Genomic DNA, 22,176 nt, shown 5'->3' on the forward strand with positions numbered 1-22,176 from the left:
ATCAAATCTAGCACAGCACAAAATGACAAGTATAATCCCTACGCAATACTACTCTCCTACATCCTACTCTTGCATAGATTAACCTAAGAATCTCAAGAACACACAAGTCTTCCCCAAAACCCTAGAGGCAAAGAAAACAACAAAAACAAGAGGGAGATGGGGAAAGACCTTGGTCCATGGCAAGAGCGCGTGGTGGGGAACGATCCCACTGGACGGAATCGCAGGAGAGTAGCCGGAGTCGGAGATCCGGCGAAGGATGCCGGCCCCGTTGTTGAGCGAGGGAGAGAGAGACGAAGTGGGGAAACTGACAAATGGGTATGGGGGAGTTAGAACTCCCCCTACCCGTCCTTATCCCCATGCGTCTATGATGGCGCGGTAGTACCACTTGGGCGGAAGTACCGCACCAAAGCGGTAGTACCGCTCACCCATGCGGCAGTAAAAAATTACTGCCGCGTGGGGGCGGTAGTACCGTGCTCTCCACACACGGTAGTACCGTAGCATGCTGCAGTAGTACCGTGAGCTCAAGAGAAAGTAGGTTTCAACAAAAGGAGGTCTTTGCAAGGAAACTTTTAGCACAAGAGACACCACAAGAACACTCACAACCCAAAGGCAGAAAGACAACAAGAAGCAACCACGCACTACACCCTCTCAAAAAGAGAGGGCGGTGGCTGGAGCCACCTATGTTTGAGTCAGTTGGTATGGCACCGCGAAGAATTATCCTTGGGCCCATGACCGAAACTCGTCTTTGAAGCACAAGTACCATCAAAAATGGCTTATGTGAAAGAGTTGATCGATTTATGCATAATGGGGGGAGGGAGGGTTCATTGAGAGAACGGCACTCCCCCTATGTCCATGCCTACACCTAAACTAGACAACAAGTTGAGTGAGGTGGGGTGTGCACGGGCTCAAGTCACATTGCCCGAATCAATGATATTTAGCTCATGCCTTAACTCGTGAAATCTTGCTTCATCCAAGGCTTCATGAAAATATCTGCAAGGTTATCATGAGTGTTGACATACTTGAGCTTGATCTCCCCTCGCTTAATGTGATCCCGGATGAAGTGATACCGAATCTCAATATGCTTCGTCTTGAAATGTTGCACCGGGTTGAGAGAAATCTTGATGGCACTTTCATTGTCACACCAAAGAGGCACTTTGTCACAAATGACACTGTATTCCTTTAAAGATTGCCTCATCCATAAGAGTTGTGCACAACAACTACCGGCCGCCACATATTCCGCTTCGGTGGACGAGAGAGACACACAACTTTGCTTCTTGGAAGACCAACTCACCAAAGAGCAACCAAGAAATTGGCACCCTCCGGAAGTGGACTTCCTATCCACCTTGTCTCCCGCCCAATCGGAATCTGTAAATCCTTCGAGCTTGAAGTTAGCTCCTCTTGCGTACCATAGGCCAAAGTTTGGGGTATGAGCCAAATATCGAAAGATTCGCTTGACTGCCACAAAGTGGCTTTCCTTTGGTGCGGCTTGAAACCGTGCACACATTCCCACACTCAACATGATATCCGGTCTAGATGCACAAAGGTAAAGCAAGGATCCAATCATAGAGCGATATACCTTTTGATCCACCGCTTTACCATTGGGATTAATGTCAAGTTGGCACTTGGTAGGCATTGGAGTAGAAGCCGGCTTGACATCACTTAGCTTGAATCTTTTTGGCATTTCTTGAGTATATTTGGCTTGGTTGATGAAGGTACCTTCTCTTCTTTATTTGATATCAAAACCAAGGAAGAACTTCAACTCTCCCATCGAAGACATCTTGAACTTAGAGGTCATGAGAGCGGCAAATTCTTCATTGAAAGCTTTGTTAGGGGAACCAAAGATAATATCATCAACATATAGTTGGCATACAAACAACTCCCCTTTGACCTTCTTAGTAAAAAGAGTGGGATCGATTTGCCCCACCTCAAATGCACGATCTTGTAGCAACTCGGTAAGATGGTCATACCACGCACGTGGGGCTTGTTTAAGGCCATAGAGCGCCTTATCGAGTTGATACACATGATCCGGGAAGTAGGGATCCTCGAACTCGGGGGGGTTGCTTGACATAGACCAACTCATTAATAGGACCATTAAGAAAAGCACTTTTCACATCCATTTGTTGCAACTTAAAGTTGTGATGGGAAGCATAAGCAATCAACAAACGTATGGATTCAAGACAAGCAACGGGAGCAAAGGTTTCACCGTAGTCGATACCCTCGACTTGGGAATAGCCTTGTGCTACCAATCTTGCCTTGTTGCGAATGATGTTCCCATGAGCATCTTGCTTGTTCTTGAAAATCCAATTGGTTTCAATGACATTGTGGTTCCCCGATGGCCTTGGCACCAATCTCCAAACCTTGTTGTACTCGAAGTTGTTGAGTTCTTCATGCATGGCATTGAGCCAATCCGAGTCTTCAAGCGCCTCATAAACCTTTTGGGGTTCAACACAAGAGACAAATGCGTGATGTTCACAATAGTTTGCTAATTGTCTACGAGTGCTTACCCCCTTTCTTAGGCTTCCAACCACATTTTCCATGAGATGGCCTTTGGTGGTGAGCTTGGAAGCAATCTTCACGGCACGACGCTCTAATTTCTCCTCGGATGTGGAAGGAGGAGGGTTAACTTGATTATCTTGAGCGATGACTTGAGCTTGTTCTTGATCTTGAGCTTGCTCATGATCTTGAACTTGCTCGAGGGGGGGAACTTGACCTTGGGCATCATTTGGAGGTTCACTACTATCTTGAGATTGATCTTGCCCTTGGTCTTGTTCACGAGGTTGAGGGCCTTCACTTTGTTCTTCGGAAGCGTGTGGGTCTTGGGGAGGTGATGGCTCCACTTGAGTGGAGCATTGTCCTTCTCCTTCGGCCACAAGGGGTTCCTCAATGGGTAGAATATGACCAATACCCATTCTTCTTATGGCTTGGGGAGGAATTTCATCACCTACATCACAAGTACCACTTTGCTCCACTTGGGAGCCATTATTTTCGTCAAACTCCACGTTACACGTCTCCTCAATGAGTCTGGTGGACTTGTTGAGAACACGGTAAGCATGAGAGTTTGTAGCATAACCAACAAATATGCCCTCATAAGCTCTAGCCTCAAATTTAGACAAACGAACACCTTTCTTGAGAATGAAACACTTAAACCCGAACACCCGGAAGTACTTGAGATTGGGCTTGTTGCCGGTGAGTATCTCATAAGGAGTCTTGTTCAAGCCTTTGCGGAGATAGAGCCAATTGGATGCATGGCATGCGGTGTTGATGGCTTCGGCCCAAAAGTTGTATGGAGACTTGAACTCCGCCATCATGGTCCTTGCCGCATCCATCAACGTCCGGTTCTTCCTCTCTGCAACACCATTTTGTTCAGGGGTATATGGTGCAGCATATTGATGCTTGATCCCCTCATCACTCAAAAACTCATCCAAGGTGTAGTTCTTGAACTCAGTGTCGTTGTCACTTCTTATTGTCAAGATCTTTGCATTATGTTGACGTTGAGCTTCATTGCAAAGTCGATGACGGTTTGTTGAGTCTCACTCTTCCTCTTGAAGAAGTATACCCAAGTGTATCTTGAATAATTATCCACAATCACCAAGCAATACTTTCTACCCCCAAGACTATCAAAAGATGGAGGCCCAAAGAGATCCATGTGAAGGAGCTCCAAGGGTCTCTTCGAGTAGATGATGGTCGTGGGAGGGTGAGCCGTCTCATGAAGCTTTCCTTCGATACAAGCACTGCAAGCACGATCTTTGGCAAAGCTAACATTTGTTAGTCCATGGACATGGTCCCCCTTGAGAAGACTTTGCAAAGATCTCATATTGACGTGGGCTAAACGGCGATGCCAAAGCCATCCCACATCAACTTTAGCCATTAGGCATGTCACGGTCTTAGTGGGTTGCTCCGAAAAGTTAATCACATAGAGACCATTCTCGACATGCCCAACAAAGGCTACTTTAAGAGTCTTGTTCCACAAGAGGGCCACGGTATCAACATCAAAGAAGGTGGCAAAGCCCATGAGTGCAAGTTGACGAACGGAAAGTAAATTGAACACAAGGGGCTCAACAAGCATGACTTTCTCGATCGTTAGATCATGAGAAATGACAACCTTCCCAAGACCCAATACCTTAGAATGTGAGGCATCACCCCACTCGACATTGGTGGGCATAGATGGGATCTTTTGCATGTCCACCACCAAGTCCTTGCTCCCGGTCATATGATTTGTTGCTCCACTATCGAGCAACCATGATCCCCCACTGGAAGCAAACACCTACAAGAGATCAATGCTTGGTTTTAGGTACCCATTTAGTAATGGACCCTTTAATGTTAGTAACAAGGGTCTTAGGAACCCAAATAGACCATTCAATGTACTCATAAGAAGAACCAACAAATTTAGCATAAATATTCCCATCACTCGCATGGCACAACACATAAGAGGGGTTAAAGTTGCCGGCTTTGTTGGGAGAGATGGTTTTGCCCTTTTTGGAATCACCACTCTTCGCATTGTTCTTCTTCTCCTTAGGAGCACCCTCTCCCTCCTTCACAAAAGTTTGCTTAAGCGGGGGAGGTCGTTTGGTCTTGTTATTCTTCTTCTTGTTCTTGGACTTGGGTGAGAACCCAACTCCCTCCTTGCCCACAACTTCCTTTTGATTGCTCAAAAGGTCATTTAGGTTCTTCTCACCTTGTATGCATGACACAAGACCTTTCTCGAGTTGTTCCTTCAACTTGGCATTCTCCTCCACAAGATGCACATGCTCACAACACGGGTTAGTAGCATTTGCATTATCAATTAAGACCATGTGAGGAAATGTGGCCTTTTCCTTGGTTAGCTTAACTTGGAGTTGGGCATGAGACTCCTTGAGGTTTGCATGAGCACCTTTCAAGACCTTGTGGGCCTTGTAAAGTACATCAAACTCCTCCTTAAGTCTAGCATGATCAACCCCAAGTTTAGCCTTCTCGGAAGTTAGCACACGAGACACAACAAGAGCATGATCAAGATCTTTCTTTAATTTGGCATGGTCATCATTTTGTGACTCCTCAAGAGCCAAACGATGCCCACGCTCTTCCTCAAGAGCATTAGAGAGATCTGATATCTCATCAGCATAGTCACGACTATGACCTTCCATCTTAGAGATAGTTTCTTCGTGAGCCTCGATCATGTCATTGGCTTCACCAAGTTGTTCCAAGAGAGCAACGAAGTGCTTCTTGGATTTGCCCTTGAGCTTACTCATGAAGGACTCAAATTCATTTACCTCCTCATTAGACCCCTTACCATCATCAAAGCCAACCGTCAAAGAAGGATTAGGAATAATGGTGGTTTTGATGTTGGGGGTTACCTTGTTAGTGGCTTTAGACATGAGGCACTTGGCGGTGATGTTCTCGTTGGGTGAATCAAAGAGAGACAGTCGGGGAGTTGTGGCAATGGCAACAGATGCCATGGCCATTGCTTCACTATCTTCATCATCATCGTCATCCTCAGGTATTCTTCTTGAACCACCAACCCGCGAGTAGGAGTCTTCTTGGTGAAGTTGTTCTTGTTGGGGAAGGACTTGGCTTTGTCTTTTCGGATGAACTTGCCATCATTGTCTTCCCGCTTCTCGTAAGGAAAATTCGCAACGAAGTGGCTCACATTGCCACAGTTGAAACAAGTTCTAACTCGTTGCTTGCCCTTGAGGCCACTTGAGTTGTTCTTGTTGAAGTTGGGTCTTGTATTCTTCTTGCTCCAAAATTGTCTTGAGGCAAGAGCCATGTGCTCATGATAATCATATTTCGTGTCTTCGGGGTTGCTCTCCTCATCTTCCTATTCTTCCTCTTCTTCCACACTAACCTCGGCCTTCAAGGCAAGGTTGGGCTTCTTTGCCCTTTGAGAACAGAGCACCGCATTGCCGGCGGTCTTGTCCAAGATGCTCATTGCAACGAACTCATCCAACACTTCACTTAAGGTCATGGAGTGGAAGTCCGGTCTTTGACGAATGACGGAGGACATGGCCTTGTTGTAGGGCATCATGGCCTTGAGGAACTTGCGCTTGATCCAATTGTCATCCATGTCCTTGCTCCCATGATCTCGGAGTGAGACCGCAAGTTTGGTCACTCTTCGAAAGAGATCACGAGGTTCTTCATCTTCTTTCATTGCAAACTCATCGGCTTCATCTTGCACCACTTCATAGTTGGAGCGTTGAATGCTAGCACTTCCTCGATAGAGAGACACAACACATTGCCATGCGTCTTTAGCCACGGCATGAGGTTGAAGATGAGGGAGATCTTCGGGAAGGATTGCATCTTGGATGATGAACAGAGCACTCTCATTGAATTGATTATCCACGGCTTCTCGAGGGGTGAAGTTGCTTGGGTCATGTGGATAGAAACCTTCTACAATGATTCTCCAAAGATTAGTATTCACATGTTTTAAATGACGCTTGAAACGATAAACCCAAGAGTCAAAATCCTCATTTTTCACAATCTTGGGAGGAGGACCGGCATGATTTAAATGAGTAGAGGGAATCGGCCCACCATAAGTTGGAGGTTCCACATGGGCAAAGATGCCGGAGCCATTTCTACCACTCGTAGAAGGACCCTTTTCACTGTTAGCTTCCCCCTTGTCGGAGGTAGCATCCGTCACCTTGTTAGTGGGATCACCCACTTTCATCGGCGAGGTGGACAGTTTAAGTCCTTCTAGAAATTTAGTAAACATGCTTTCAACCTCGGTCGTCATGGAGTTTTTCAATGTGTCTAAAGCCACATTGAATTCCTCATGGGAGACCGAGGTTCCCCCAACGGCCGTAGACGAGATAGGATTCACACCGAAGTGCTCCTCCGCACCGTCGTTGGTGTCAACCATACTCTTCGGATGGCAAAGTCCTTATTAAAGAGACAAGGCTCTTATACCAATTGAAAGGATCGATATAGTTGACTAGAGGGGGGGTGAATAGGCAACTAACAATTTTTAAGCTTTTCTTTACCAATTTAAACTTTGCAACAAAATAGGTTGTCTAGATATGCAACTATGTGAGCAACATATATGATGCAATAACAACTAGCACATAAGCAAGCAATGGATACAACACAAGTAAGCTTGCAAAAGTAAAGGCACGAAATAACCAAGAGTGGAGCCGGTGGAGACGAGGATGTGTTACCGAAGTTCCTTCCTTTTAAGGGGAAGTACGTCTCTGTTAGAGCGGTGTGGGGGCACAATGCTCCCCAAGAAGCCACTAGGGCCACCGTAATCTCCTCACGCCCTCACACAATGCGAGATGCCGTGATTCCACTATTGGTGCCCTTGAAGGCAGCGACCGAACCTTTACAAACTAGGTTGGGGCAATCTCCACAACTTAATTGGAGGCTCCCAACGACACCACGAAGCTTCACCACAATGGACTATGGCTCCGAGGTGACCTCAACCATCTAGGGTGCTCAAACACCCAAGAGTAACAAGATCCACTAGGGATTAGTGGGGGGAATCGAATATCTCTTGGTGGAAGTGTAGATCGGGGCCTTGTCACCCAATCCCGAGCAAATCAACACATTTGATTGGCTAGGGAGAGAGATCGGCCGAAAATGGAGCTTGGAGCAACAATGGAGCTTAGGGATGGAAGAGGTGGTCAACTAGAGGTAGGAGACGCACCTTTTATAGTGAAGGACAACATCCAACCGTTATCCAATTAGACCAGCCTGCGACACGCGGTACTACCGCTCCAGGAGCGCAGTACTACCGCAAGGCCACGCGGTACTACCGTGGAAGACCACGGTACTACCGCGGCAGCTGCAGAGACTACAACACAAGCAGTACTACCGCCAGCGTGGTACTACTGCTCCACCTGTAGTACTACCGCGAGGAAGGTAAGTCCTAATCTGGAAACGGCACGGATGAATAAAAATACATCCATGCCTACTTCCGTGGTTAAAGAGACGATGCAAACGTCCGCCATGGTACTACCGTGCACAAGGCGCGGTACTACCGTGTGGGTGCAGATGTAGAAAATTACATCCGCCCCTACTACCGTGAAGCTACGGCGCTAGGCCAGGGAACCACGGTACTACCGCTCGGGGGGAGCGGTACTACCGTGGGCGCCCGCGGTACTACCGCCCTCAGCGTGCGGTACTACCATGTGGGCGCGGATGTAAAAAATTACATCCGCGCCTACTACCGTGAGGCAGCGGTACTTGGCCAGAGAGCCATGGTACTACGACTCCGAAGGAGCGGTACTACCGTGGGCTCCCGCGGTACTACCGCGCATGGGCACGGTACTACCGCAAGTGCCTGCGGTACTACCGCTCCACGGAGCAGTACTACCGCAAGCTCAGCAACAGTAGACAGACACTCACATAGAGGATAAACGGGGAATGCTCCAAAGTGCACGGGAAAGGAGGAGACAAGGAAGGAAACGTGTACGTGATGATTCCACCCGAACCTTTCTGACGCGGACCCCCTCTTAATAGTACGGCTCTCCTACGACTCAAATCCACCAAAAAGAAACGTAGAAAACGCCGTCTTCAATAGTCTTCGAGGGGCACCGAACCGTCTTGTGCCTAGCGATGAAGCAACTGAGAAACTCAAGGCACACGATTAGTCCGCAAAAGCATTATCATCAATCACCAAAACACTTAGGGATAAATATGCCCTTACACCTGTGACACAAGCCATGACGACCAAGGCCAGCCGGGCGCCAGAGCGCGCAGCGTACTCGTTTCCTCTTTGGTGCTAAAGAGGCAAGCACATGCGAGGAGTCCCGAGGCATCAGGCAAAGGTTGCCGTATCGGTGCAACGAGACCAAAACCAGCAGGACGGCAGGACGAAGGTCACCGTGGAGCCCAGGACGGCGTCACCACCAGAGCCTTTGGCAGGCGAAGACCACCTTTAGTCAGGATAACTTGTACTAGTTGTCTTCCTTCGAATTTGTCCGTTGTTGGATCCCTTCCCGCCTACATTTGGGAAGAGGATCAGGGCCTCTATAAATAGGACTAGCCACCACAGTAGGAGGCAACTGATCTTGGGCCATTCAGATCATCCTCAACCACACAAGCTCACCGAACTCAAGGACACCTCTCCTCAGGAGGCTGTTCTTCCCTTGTACATGTTCATCCTCAGCCCAAGAGGCAATCCACCACACCACACTGGAGTAGGGTATTACACCACATCGGTGGCCCGAACCAGTATAAACTATGTGTCCCTTGTTCTGCGAGTTCGGCGTGTTCAGCTTTGAGATTGTGGTGAGAGCGTGAGCTAGGGGGAGGAGAGATCTTTGTGCGCACCCCAGTGTTCGAACCTCGAGGGTTTTGCGGGAACCTGCAATCCGACAGTTACAACAAAGGATGACCTTCCTAATTCAAACCTTGGCATCGTCGTGCACCACTGCGCCGGTTTAACCATTTTGTACAACCAGGAGAGCACACAATCCAGCGATGCATTCGCACCCAAGGAAATCCGCCACCACGCCCAACTTCGACGAGCCCCAGCCATCAATTGTGTCGTCCCCAAGGGTAACCGTTGTCACTAGGAGCTCCACCGCGTTGAGCTGGTCACCGCCATCTACTCCATTATTTTTGGAGACCACTATAGCATAGAGTTTGTCTATTCCCGAGCCACACTTCTGCAGGAATGGCTACTAGTGGCATGCACCAAAATCCTAGTAGTGCTAGGCAAGGCTCTCAGGGCCACCCCCCACCACTAACATGGCATTCCAGTGGTAAAGACCTAGCAGTGGCGGATATTACCTAGCGCCCTCCACTAGTAATGACCACTGATGGCACACACTACCAATGGCGGGCATCAATATTTACCCTTCACTGGTACAATTCTATAAAATAAAAAACAAATGTGCCAGCCGGCGGTGCAGTAGCGGTGGTCCACCCCACGCACGCTGGATCCACCACCGCACACACGTCTGTTGGTTTTGCCGCCACGAGCCGACTAGATTCGTCATTGCGAGTGTTGCACCCAGTAGATCCACCACCCCGCCAGATCCCCGCCGTGCCCGCTGGATCCACCATACTTGTTCAACGATGAGAGAGAGAGAGAGAGAGAGAGAGAGAGAGAGAGAGAAGGGAAAGGATAACGGGGAGATAGGAGAAGGGATTGACGGTGATGATCTGTGTGTGCATGTTGGGTGGGGATGGTTGGATGATAGCCACCTCATCAATCTGTGGGATATTGGATTGGCCAATTAGAACGCAAGCGGTACCAGTGGTGGGCCCTAGATTATGCCCGCCACTGCTTTGTTTTTTCTATTTTTTGCTATTATTGTGTAACACAATATATTACTTACTCTGAGACTTTTCCACAATTGCCCCATAGTGCATAACAGAATCTAGTCGTTAGTGATCCTTATTGGGTCGTGGCTCCGAGTCCTCGAGGTGGTGTATCTACTCGTCTACTTCGTGAGTTCGCTAGTTGCTTCGTCTTGGCTTTGTGATGCGGTTCAACGACGTTGGCAGCATACAGATGTCTGCAATGTGGTCTCTGTTGAGTAGGTCTTTTGACGGCGTTGACTGCTTACCTGTTCAGGCTCTAGGTGTCGTTTTCTTGAGGTTGTTGGTGTCGAGGAGTTCAGGTGGCTCCTGTTGCCAACCTTCCCTCTCATTTTGATCTTCTTTTCTTCTTATGTCATGTGCTCTGGCTCAGCTTGATGTGTGTATGTGAGGGGGTGGGGCTGATAATACCGGCCATTGCTCCACCCCTGCATTCTGCAACTTATCTTGCCAAATTACATTTGTTGGTAATAAATGTTCAGGTGGGAAGTTTCTGCCCCCCCCAACCCACCCACACACACACACCCACCTAAGATGTTTAAAAAAAAGTATATATGTGTGATTCTTGCTTATGGTCTGGCGTGTATTCATCATTGGTAACAATGTCATCGCATGGAAAATGTTTCCACCACGTGAAATTGACATTAGGAGCAAAACAATAAGACATGGGAGAGTAAAATACCATAGAAGTGGCTATGCCACATGTTGTGTGGTTGCCCCTTGTATTGATATGTTTGCAACGCATTGCGCTATCAGTGCCATGGTTTTCTTCCAACTAACATCGTTGTCTAGAAACTCTATGGAGTTCCAAATCCAAACCTTAGTTTTCAGTCTACATGACTTGTGAATTTTTAGTTCAAGTTAACAGACATGGCTTTCAAGCTATGAGTACCATGTGGATGTGGCAAAAAAAATTGGCTCCATGGATATTCTCTTTAACAAAATGATAAACATCTGATCCGGCCACCGCGGGAGGGAAGGGGGGGGGGGGGTTGCCTCGCTCAGCAACGCCGAAGGGCCATTTCATGCAAGGAAGTGGCAGCTCTGAGGTTGGCGGTTGTGGTAGTTGGGGAGCCAGCCGGCGCAAGGAAGAAGAGAGGGTCCAGATGTTCGCAGTTCACACGACAGCGCGCGAACGAAAAGCAATCGTTTTCATATTGCCATAATCATTTCCCAAATATACCATATGTTTTTTTTCCTCGTAAACGCGCAGCACTGGCACATTTTTGTATTCGAGCGACGCGCAGCTGGCACATTTGAACGGAGACGGGGGAGGGGGTCGCCAACAATAGAAGGAAAGAAACCCGCAGCGTGATGACAAAAAGGTAAAGGAGTTACTTCTCGGAGAGGTCGATCCCAAGCCTACCCGGAGGAAATCGCCCTCGCTCCCGCCCAGCAGCCTCGCCCCGGAAAATCCAAGTGCAAACCCGCACCCTCTCTCTCTCGCCAGACCGCGGCCGCCTGTATTTATACCCCCACACCGCCTCCATTCCAATCCTCACTTCTCTCTCTCTCTCTCGTCGCTCGCTTCCGAACCTGCGAGGCTCCTCCCTCCCTCCCCCGCTCACGCTTTCTTCTCTCTTCGCCGGTGGCCGGAGGGACTAGCCGGCTGCCGCCTGCCCCGGTAAGACATATCACCGCGTGCGTGCGGCGCGTGCTTTGCTCGCCGTCTTTTGTCTCGGCTGAGTCGCTTCGTCGTGTGGTTTGGTTTTGGTTTTTGCGGGAGGGATTTGGGCATTTCGCTGAGGACCTGGTTTCTGGTTTGCTTTGCCGGTCGCGTCGGCGTGTACTCCTTTGACGCCACGCGATTTCTCCAAATCTTTCTGGTGGGTTCTCAACTTTTGATCCTGGATCTTTCGGGCGAGGGATCTTGCCTGCCTGGTGTGCGTACGTGTAGCCAGCCGGTCGGTGAATCGTTTTGCCGATGATCTTTGTGAGGCTCGACCAGGGGCTTCGTCCGCGTCCTCTACCGGTTCCTACAGCTGGCCGCCGGTGTTTTCTAGCTTGTTCACGTGCTCCCGACGCCAAGCTTCCGTCCGGATCTTTGCTTTGGATGAATGATGATGGCCGAGACCAGGCAGGGGAGTCTGGAATCAAGTCTTGTGTCTGGTTTTCTCGGATCTTTCTTTCCGTGAGTTTTGGTGTCGAGGATCTCGCGTACGTTCTCGCCTCCATGCATGGTGGGTGTAGATGGGATTCGTCCGCATGCTGCTGAGGTTCTTCACACCCCGGTTTTACATGGACATGTGGTTCTCTACCACTTTTCCTTCATGTGCCATACTTTTGTCCTCGCCTTGGATGGATCATGATCGCCAACCGACCGACCAGTGCTAGGATCATGTTTATATCCTGTGTTTTTTTTTCTTTTGGGTTGATCTTGCTTTGTTTTGTGGAGCCGTGTCACCGGCCGCCTACTCATAGGTTCCGATCACTCTCTGTACTTGCATCTATAAAGGGTGGCATCGCTGTTTGTGTTTGTGTATTTTGTTTGGTTTGAATCCGGGTGACCGTGCTTCTGCGGCTTGATTTATAAATGGTGGCATCACTGTTTGTGTTTGTGTATTTTGAAACCAGATGAACTTGCTTATATGTCCAATTCATGGTTACATCTTTTTGTATTTGCATAGATCCATGTTTCCGCATCTAGACTTTTGATTAGGATGCTTCTCTGAAGGTCTATTTCATGGTTTTGTTGCGCAAGAGTTTCGACCTTGGTGGTGGATCTGTGGTCTGCCCTTGGTGGATATGTAGATTGCACCGCCGAGGTAGTTAACGCTCTCACTCCGTTCTTGAACTCGTAGCCGATGGTTGATGGGTACTTCTTGTAGATCGGTAGATCTGGCTTTGTTATGTGGAGTTGTGTGCCCAATTGCCCATAGGTTGCATCGACGCCTCTCCCCATTTTTGTCCATCTGCTCTTGGTTGCTCTATTTCTTCTGGTCGCTTTGTGTACTTGGCATTTCATCACCCCTTCAAGTTTGAATCCGACTTACTGTGATTCTATTTTCGATTTACACATGGTGACGTCTCGTCACCTGTTTGGTTTCAATCTGGGTGAAGCTTCTACGCTCTGATATCGCTAGCTGTATTTGCGTAGTTTGAATTTGGGTGGACGTGCTTCTATTTGATTTACGGTGGCATCTGGTTAAGTTTGAATAGATCTGTGTTTTCACATCTGAACTTCTAATTAGGATGTTTCTCTAATAGTCTAATCTATTTATGTTGCGCAGGAGTCTTGATTTCTGTGGTGGTGAATCGTGATCTAGCATTGGTGGAGATCTGTAGATTCAACTGGCCAGGTAAGCTTATTGCCCCCTCCCCACCCCATCATTTTTTGCGTTCACCCTGTCTAGCTCTGCCATATATGTCCTTGTTTGAAAATATGTTAACGAATTGTTGATTTGAGGTGTAACTGCTATACTCTTGATTTCGTAATTTGATTGCTATATTTATCTAAACTTCTAATTGACACATCTACTTGATTCTAAACTTTACAGGGGAATTATGTCGAACTCTCCATATTCTGCGGGTACTGCAGGTATATGTGCTTACCTTGCTATTTTGGTTCCCAAACTTTAGATAAACTTATTCCTGGAAATGTTGTAGTTTCCGCAACATTGCACTTATCCATATTAGCAAATTACACGGTCATAATATTATTATTTTATAAGTTTGATGTGCGGTGTAGTATATGAAACTATGGATTGGGACATCATTGTCATTTATTGGTACATTTGCCATCTCATGCATTTAACTAATCATTCAACAATATACTTTACAAGGCCACTCTGTGTAGTAAGCGAGCATAATCATACTGGGTCGATCAAAGAATGAGTAGTTAAACCGCCATTTTAATATTTTTATGCATGGGATTCATCTGATGCATACATACTTGCACTACATTCTGTTCTTTCAGTGTGTCCAATATTTTTGTTGAAAAATGTGTCTAACATTTCTATCAAAAATGTGTCCAACATTTTTGTCGCTTTCAGGAACAAAGAGGCGCCAAGCAAAGCCTAAAAGCGACAATGAGAATATAATTGAGGAGAGCAATGTTACCACCAACATTGGTCACGATACCATTGGCTGCAAAAGAACAAAGAGAGAAGTTGCCCGTTCGAATTTCAATGAGAAGGCATTTGACTTACTTGAAGAAGATTCACTTGTCACAACCAAGGAAATCAGAACTGAGGAGGAAGCAGAGGCAGTTAGGTTGACAAGAACAGGACCTGAAGATGGGAAATGCTGCAGAAAACTCATCGATTTCATCCTGCATGGTAAAGATGATAATCTGCAACCATTTGAAATGTCTCAGAGTGATGGTGTCTCCATGACAGCTCTTGTCATGCCATTTGATGCTCATATCGAAAAGGACAGGAAAAAGGGTATACGATGTGTCAAATTTGGGCGTATCAAGGGATGGGCAGTTTCCGGCTATAAGGAAGGCGCCGCGGTAATTTCGCTCTCAACAGAACTAGCTGACTATATATGTGTGAAGGCCACAAGAAGCTACAGGTCTCATTTTGACCTTTTCAGCCAGAAAGCTCATGTTTGTGTTGAAGTTTACAGGGAGTTAGCTAGATCGGTTGGCGGAAACCCTTTGCTGAGCCTAGAAGAGCTGCTTGCCGGTGTTGTCAGTTCCATTAATTTGAGCAGTGGCTTCAATGGAAGAGTGAGAAAGGAATTTGTGATATCCATCGGTGAGTTCGTACATAACCAGCTCACAGCACTGGATCATGCAGCAAACAACGATGATGAGATGTTGTTGACGCTGCCTGCTCTTGTGGCACTAAGAAATGAGTGTAAATCTAACGTGGGATTCAGCAAGCTGGCAGCTTTGGCCTCACATGAAACTTTGATGATCAAGGATGGGCGGTGCAAGGAGGTGCAGGTGACCGAGAACGAGGATGAAGAAGAGAAACTAGCAAGGTTGTTGCAAGAAGTGGAAGAGTGGAATATGAAGAAGCCGAGAGCCAAGAGTGGAAGTTCACAGAAAATTAAAAATGCCTACATCAAGATCAGTGAAGCTGAGATTGCCAATGACTACCCACTGCCAGCATACTATACACCATGCGATATAGAAAAGGATGAGTACATGTTTGGCAGTGAAGATGGCATGCTGCCAGTAAGAATACTCAACAACTGGGCTCTATATAATTCAGATTTCAAATTCATGTCTTTGGAGCTCATCCCTATGGAACCAGGTGCTAAAAATGATACTGTTATCTTTGGGTCTGGTTGTATGAGAGACGATGATGGTACTTTCTGTTCAACAGCTGAGCCAGCAGAGTTATCTTCTTCCTCGAGTAAATCTGACCAGGAAGATCAAGGGATTCCGGTTTACCTAAGCCCAATCAAGGAATGGCTTGTAGAATCTTGTGGCTCGATGATCTGCATATCTATTCAAACCGACATAGCTTGGTAAGTACTCCTGTAGCTCTAATCCATTATGTATACTATATATATGAACACATGTTACAATTGCTTGCGTTGCATTTCCGATCTTATCATGTTTTGAAATTTGCATTTTATTTATGCATGAAACCTTGCGATTCCTTGATATTAAACCTCCCTCTAACTTACATATGAATTTCAATTTTGTCAGCTACAAGTTACTCCAGCCAACGAAGCAGTATGCGCCATGGTGTGCCACTGTCCTTAAAACAGCAAGATTGACTGTTAGTATCATCGCCATTTTAAAAGAACAAACTCGCGCTTCAAAACTTTCCTTCGCTGATGTTACCAAGAGAGTAGCAGAATTTGAGAGTGGGCATCATGCATTCATTTCAACAGATGCAACACTTGTTGAAAGATATGTTGTGGTGCATGGACAGATAGTCCTTCAACAGTTCGCAAATTATACAGATGAGTCCATTCGACGGTGCGCCTTTGTCACAGGCCTTATCAAGAAGATGAAAGAAAGAGGGCAGATGAAGCTAGCAACAAAGAAGAAATCTCAAGCGGCGAGAGGAGAGAATCTGAACCCAAGTGCAAAAATGGCCCGAATATCAAAACAAAATCTTATGCGTGCGACAACCACAAAGTTGGTCAGCAGGATATGGGATGATTACGATGCAACCCATTTCCCAGAGGATTCAAAGGAGGGGGGTGAGAATGATGAGCAAAAGGTATTTGAGGAGGAACAAGAAGAAAATGAAGAAGATGATGTTGAGGGGGTGGTTGAAGTTGGCGAGGGACATGTTTCAAGGACCTCGCCATCAACAAGGTCTAGAAATACGTCATCAGATGCTTGTGAAGAAATAGAATGGAAAGGTCAAACAGTTGGGAAAACACCATCTGGAGAAGCTCTGTACAGAAGTGTGAGATTTGGAGATCTCAGTGTTGCTGTTGGTGGGGCACTCACATTGGATGGTCATTCAGGAGAAGCCATCATGTGTTTTGTTGAGTACATGTATGAGACACATGATGGCACACAGATGATCCATGGTAGAGTTCTGCAAAATGGTTCAGACACTGTCCTGGGCAATGCTGCAAATGAACGAGAGGTGTTCTTTACCAATGATTGTTTAGAGTCCAAAGTAGGTGACATGAGAGAATCATTGACTGTCAATGTCCAGCAGATTCCCTGGGGCCACAAGTGCAGAAAAGAGCAGTTGGAAGCTATTAGGGTGGAGAGGGCCAGGGCAGAGGAGAGGAAGAAGAAGGGTTTGCCATTGGAGTACATCTGCAAAAGCATGTACTGTCCTGAGAAAGGTGCCTTTTTCTCCCTCCCTTATGAGAAAATGGGCGCCGGAACCGGCACTTGCAGTTCTTGTGAGGAGCGACAAGCGGTCCGTGATGAGTTCAAAATATTGTCAGAGACCAGCTTTGTCCTCAAGAATGTCAAATACAATGTTCACGACTTCCTGTATATCAGGCCTCAGTTTTTCTCTCCCGTCGAGGGTCGTGGGACCTACAGGGCTAGAAGAAATGTGGGCCTGAAGCCCTATGTGGTATGTCGTTTGCAGAGTGTCAATGCTGCTGCTGGATCTCGTAAAGCTAATCTGAAATCAACAAAAGTCAGTGTAAGAAGGCTATACAGGCCTGATGATATTTCATCGGATAAAGCTTACTCTTCAGATATCAGAGAGGTTTGGCACTCTGCCTTATGTTTACCACTTTTTTTTTATGTGAATCACTACCATCATATTGTGCCTGTGATTCCACCTAACTTTATGTTTTTTACACTTGTACTTTAATCTAGTTTTCTTTGTTGTTTGATCCAGGTGTACTACAGTGAAGATATAGTTAGTGTGCCTGTTGGGATGATAGAGGGAAAATGTGAGGTTACAGCAAAGGATGACCTTCCAAATTCAAATCTTCCAGTAGTAGTTGAGCACGCCTTTTACTGTGAACATTTATATGATCCTGGCACTGAAACTCTCAAGCAGGTCAGAATGATATTGCCAAATATAATTTTGTGTTCATCTCATCTTGTTGACAAACTTCTTCATATAGTTGATTGAGTTTGCCTTGTCTATGAACCAGCTACCGACCAATGTTAAGCTCACCCTGGCAAGGAAGGCGCCTGCTTCGAGAAAGAATAAAGGGAAGCAGATTTGTGATGATGAGCAAGCCGGTTCGGATAAACACAAGGATGAAACACAAGAGAACTGTCTTGCAACCCTTGATATTTTTGCTGGCTGTGGAGGTTTGTCTGAAGGGCTGCACCTAGCTGGTAATGTGTTTTCCATTTGCATGTTCTTCATAAGATGCGTGTGCATTTTCGTAGACAGAGCACCTTGGCCACCACATACCTTCTGATCATTCAACTGTACAGGCGCTTCACGTACAAAATGGGCGATCGAGTATGAAGAACCTGCTGCGCAAGCATTTCTTCAAAATCATCCTGAAGCAGCAGTGTTTGTGGAGAACTGCAATGTGATTCTGAAGTATGCAAACCCCATTTCCCCCTTTGGATGTACTAAACCCATTACTTATTTCTGACTATTCTCATCTTCAGGGCGATAATGGATAAGTGTGGCGATGTTGATGACTGCGTCTCCACTCCCGAGGCTTCTGCGGGAGCAGCAGAACTTTCAGATGAGAAGGTTAAGAATCTCCCTGTGCCCGGTGAAGTAGAATTCATCAATGGTGGCCCTCCATGCCAGGTCAGATGCCTCACCTATACACCAGGGGAATGCTCAGCGTTTTGTCAATCCTCTTGTTGCTTGACACTTTCTGTGCATCTTTTCTCAGGGGTTCTCCTGGATGAACAGATTCAAGCAGAGCCCATGGAGCAAGGTTCAGTGCGAGATGATTCCGGCATTCCTGTCCTTCGCAGAGTATTTCCGGCCTAGGTTCTTCCTTTTGGAAAACGTCAGGAACTTTGTTTCGTTTAACAAGGGCCAGACCTTCAGACTGACACTAGCATCGCTCCTCGAGATGGGGTACCAGGTGCTTGACGCTTGCTCTTCTCTGTTTGTGCTATGGCCTTCCTTGACTTCCATCTGTTCTGAACTTGTCTGCATGTTCCTAGGTTCGATTCGGCATTCTAGAGGCGGGTGCTTATGGCGTCGCGCAGTCCAGGAAAAGGGCGTTCATCTGGGCCGCCGCGCCTGGGGAGACTCTTCCTGACTGGCCTGAACCAATGCATGTCTTCGCTAGCCCTGAGCTGAAAATAAAACTGCCAGGAGGTAAATACTATGCTGCTGCCAGGAGCACAGCTGGAGGAGCTCCTTTCCGCTCTATGACAGTCAGGGATACAATCGGCGATCTTCCACCGGTGGAGAATGGCGCCAGCAACCCAACAATAAAGGTGCGTACAATCTGAATTTCTTGTGTCAGTCAATGCTCTTGATCAGTACAAGCTGAATGTCCTTTCTCCCTTGTGTGTTGTAGTACGGAGGCGAGCCCATCTCCTGGTTCCAGAAGAAGATTCGAGGCGATACGCTTTCGCTGAGTGACCACATATCCAAAAAGATGAACGAGCTGAATCTCATAAGGTGCAAGCACATCCCAAAGCGCCCTGGCTGTGACTGGCATGACCTGCCAGATGAGAAGGTAGCATTCAGTCTCATCCATCTTATTCTCATCCATCTTATTCACATTCTCTGCTGCTCTCTACGTTCTTGGTAAGCAACCATGTGATGTACTAGCAGCTAATTTTCATCATGTGAATACTACAGGTGAAGCTATCCAGAGGGAAAACGGTGGATTTGATCCCTAGGTGCATGCTCAAAACAGCCAAGACGAACAATCAGTGGAAAGGCCTGTGTGGGAGGCTGGACTGGGAGGGCAACTTCCCCACATCAGTCACAGATCCCCAGCCAATGCGCAGGGTCGGCATGTGCTTCCACCCTGATCAGGACAGGATCATCACTGTTCGTGAATGTGCGCGATCCCAGGTAAGCAAGTACTCTTTGCAGATATCCCTATCAACACTCTCTCGAAATTGCTACTGCATAGTGGGTAGTATATACAGTAATGCATCCACTTGTGCCTCGGCAACTACACTTGGCTAAAATGACATACTAGTTGACAGTAGATTTTGTTCCCACCAATGCTACTAGAGTAGATTGAGCTATTTTCTCAGAATCAGAGCATAGTTGTGTGCACGTGCAAGAGCAATTGCCTCGTTTGCCGTCTGGCTTAACCTCCAGGGCAGGCACGGACAAATCAGAATCCAATGCACGTTGCCATGAATCGGATCTGCTGTTATCTTTTTCAAGACTCTGATCTGATCCCACAACATGACATGAATGCAGGGCTTCCCTGATGGCTACCATTTCGCTGGCAACATCCAGAGCAAGCACAGGCAGATCGGGAATGCGGTACCACCTCCCCTTGCATACGCGCTAGGGAGGAAGCTCAAGCAAGCCATCGATGCCAAGCTGCCTAAGTTAACTGAAGACATGATCCAAGTGGGACTTAATTTACAACTGGGCCCTATATAAATTCTGGGAACAGTTGACTCTGAAGTTATTACAGGCTGGTGACATGAATCTTTATGTGCATCTATTGTAAGGAGGATTAAAAACATCAGGATGTTGGTGGAGGGAACATGCTCTTAGCAGTGGGTGCATAATCTTTAGTAAACAGAGGGAACATACTCTTGGAATTGGGGCATAATCCTAGTAAACAGCAACTGTAAAAAAATACCAAGAGGGTTATATGATTGAATAAATGAATGCAGTTTTCTGTTCTTTACAAGTAAGAATTACCACCATCAAAATCTATTGTTGTTTCCCAAAGTTGTGAAGAAAAGAAAATACAGTAGCATTCTACCTTTTTTTACTAGTAACATGATACCAACTCTTGAGCTCACTTTGTCACTTGATCTCTTTCATGTATCCACTTCCTTAAGAATCTCCTTTGCTGACCTGTTACTATGTTAGTGTAGTCATACATCAGAATTTATGAATGAGGATTTAGCATCATCGAAAACAATTGTTGTTCTCCAAAGTTGTGAAGAGAAGAAAACATAGTAGCAATATGAACCCAACTCTGCACCTTGCCTGTCAGCTGATCTCTTTCATGTATCAGCTTTTCCAAAAACCAAATCTTCCGTGCTGGCCCTGTTACTGTGTTAGTTAATTCAATGATGCATAAGAACATAGCAAGATACATTGAATTTCACAAGCTTTATTTTCACAACTAGTCAGTAGGAGGGATGATTTACACCTTGGAGCAACATCTTACAAAATTTCCCTTGAAAAACAGATTCGGATCATCACAATCAGCTTAAGAATTTCACTTGAACACCAAGTGGACTGACTACAAACAAATCAAAACTCCCCACAAAAGGGAAAGCAAACAATATCCTATACACCGCATACAGACTACGAAGATTGCAATCCCAGAGCATTACATCCGCCAAGAACAGAGGATGAGAAGAGGAGCCACACTCAGGAAGAAACGGCTTGGATCGAATCGAATTCGTCATCTCATTTTGGGAGCGTGCTGTAGCCGTAGGTGCTCCCCATGAATGAAGAGACGGCGGCGTCCCCGTCGAAGGAGTCCCTCTCGTCGAGGTAGACGTTCATGCGGAACGCGGCGTGCACGCCGATGAGGGCGGAGGCGAGGACGAGGGAGACGAGCAGGTTGAGGCCGGCGCGGGTGAGCGCGACGGCGAGCACGGTGGCGGCGGAGAGGACGGCGAGCACGACGCGGTCGTCGACGTCGCGGCCGAGGCAGACGAGCGGGGCGGCGTCCCCGCCGCGGCCGAAGTAGAGGGCGAGCCAGGCGACGAAGAGGGCGAGGAAGGCGAGCATGGAGCGCGGGCGGTAGACGAGTCCCACGAAGACGAGGACGAGCGCCGCGAGCGCGTAGTTGGCGCGGAAGTAGGCGAGGTTGCGGCGCGCCCGGGCGCGCGCCTCGCCGCAGGTCTCCGGGCGGGAGAAGGCCGTGTGGTCCAGCACCTCCCGCCACGCCCGCGGCCGGCCGACCGCCGCGGCGGCCGCGGCGCCGGCCCCCGCGCGCGAGAAGAAGGCCACCCCCGCCTCCGCCGCGGTCGCCGCCGGCGGGGAGGCGGGGGAGGAGGAGGAGGGCGCCGCCTCGAAGTCGCCGTTCGCGTCGGGCCGCGGCGGCGGGGGCGGGGCCGGGACGGCGCCGTAGCGCGACCAGGAGACGGTGGAGGAGGACATGGCTGGGGGAGGGAGGGAGGGAGGGACGAACCCTAGATGGTGGAGGGGAGGAGGGGGGATGGATCGTGCCGTGATTGATTGCTGTTGCTGGCTGGCTTTGATCGGTCGAGCGACCGATCGATCGGGTTTTGTCGAGTGGATCTGGCTGGCTGGCTTGGAGCCTTGGACGGGGGAGAGAGAGAGGCAGAGGCAGGGGAAGGGAGAGGGCAAAGGCAAAAAAAAATGGTTTGCTTTTGGGGATTTTTATGATCCCAATTGGCCAATTCGCGGGCTAATTTAATGGTGTATTGGAGCGACTAGTTGGGACGTCGGCAGATCCGATCGAGCGGCTGAGAATGGCTCCTTCGACAAA

At 47.7% G+C, this 22,176-nt stretch overlaps 2 protein-coding genes across 2 annotated transcripts; one reads left to right on the top strand and one right to left on the bottom strand.

Moving 5' to 3' along the window:
- Positions 1–13,050: 13,050 nt before the first annotated feature.
- Positions 13,051–20,388, top strand: LOC123115129 (DNA (cytosine-5)-methyltransferase 1A-like). The gene is made up of 13 exons (XM_044536381.1): positions 13,051–13,054; positions 13,470–13,538; positions 14,232–15,660; positions 15,845–17,330; positions 17,466–17,630; positions 17,728–17,917; positions 18,020–18,131; positions 18,203–18,350; positions 18,439–18,636; positions 18,719–18,997; positions 19,081–19,242; positions 19,368–19,586; positions 19,947–20,388. The coding sequence occupies exons 1-13, from the start codon at positions 13,051–13,053 to the stop codon at positions 20,133–20,135; spliced, it is 4,650 nt and encodes a 1,549-aa protein (XP_044392316.1). The 3' UTR covers positions 20,136–20,388.
- A 415-nt stretch (positions 20,389–20,803) lies between these two features.
- LOC123117227 (PRA1 family protein E) lies at positions 20,804–22,042 on the bottom strand. The gene has a single exon (XM_044538038.1). The coding sequence runs from the start codon at positions 21,822–21,824 to the stop codon at positions 21,126–21,128; it is 699 nt and encodes a 232-aa protein (XP_044393973.1). The 5' UTR covers positions 21,825–22,042; the 3' UTR covers positions 20,804–21,125.
- Positions 22,043–22,176: the final 134 nt, after the last annotated feature.

This window comes from Triticum aestivum, chromosome 5B (assembly GCF_018294505.1).
Source record: "Triticum aestivum cultivar Chinese Spring chromosome 5B, IWGSC CS RefSeq v2.1, whole genome shotgun sequence".
In the NCBI taxonomy this organism is placed as follows: domain Eukaryota; kingdom Viridiplantae; phylum Streptophyta; class Magnoliopsida; order Poales; family Poaceae; genus Triticum; species Triticum aestivum.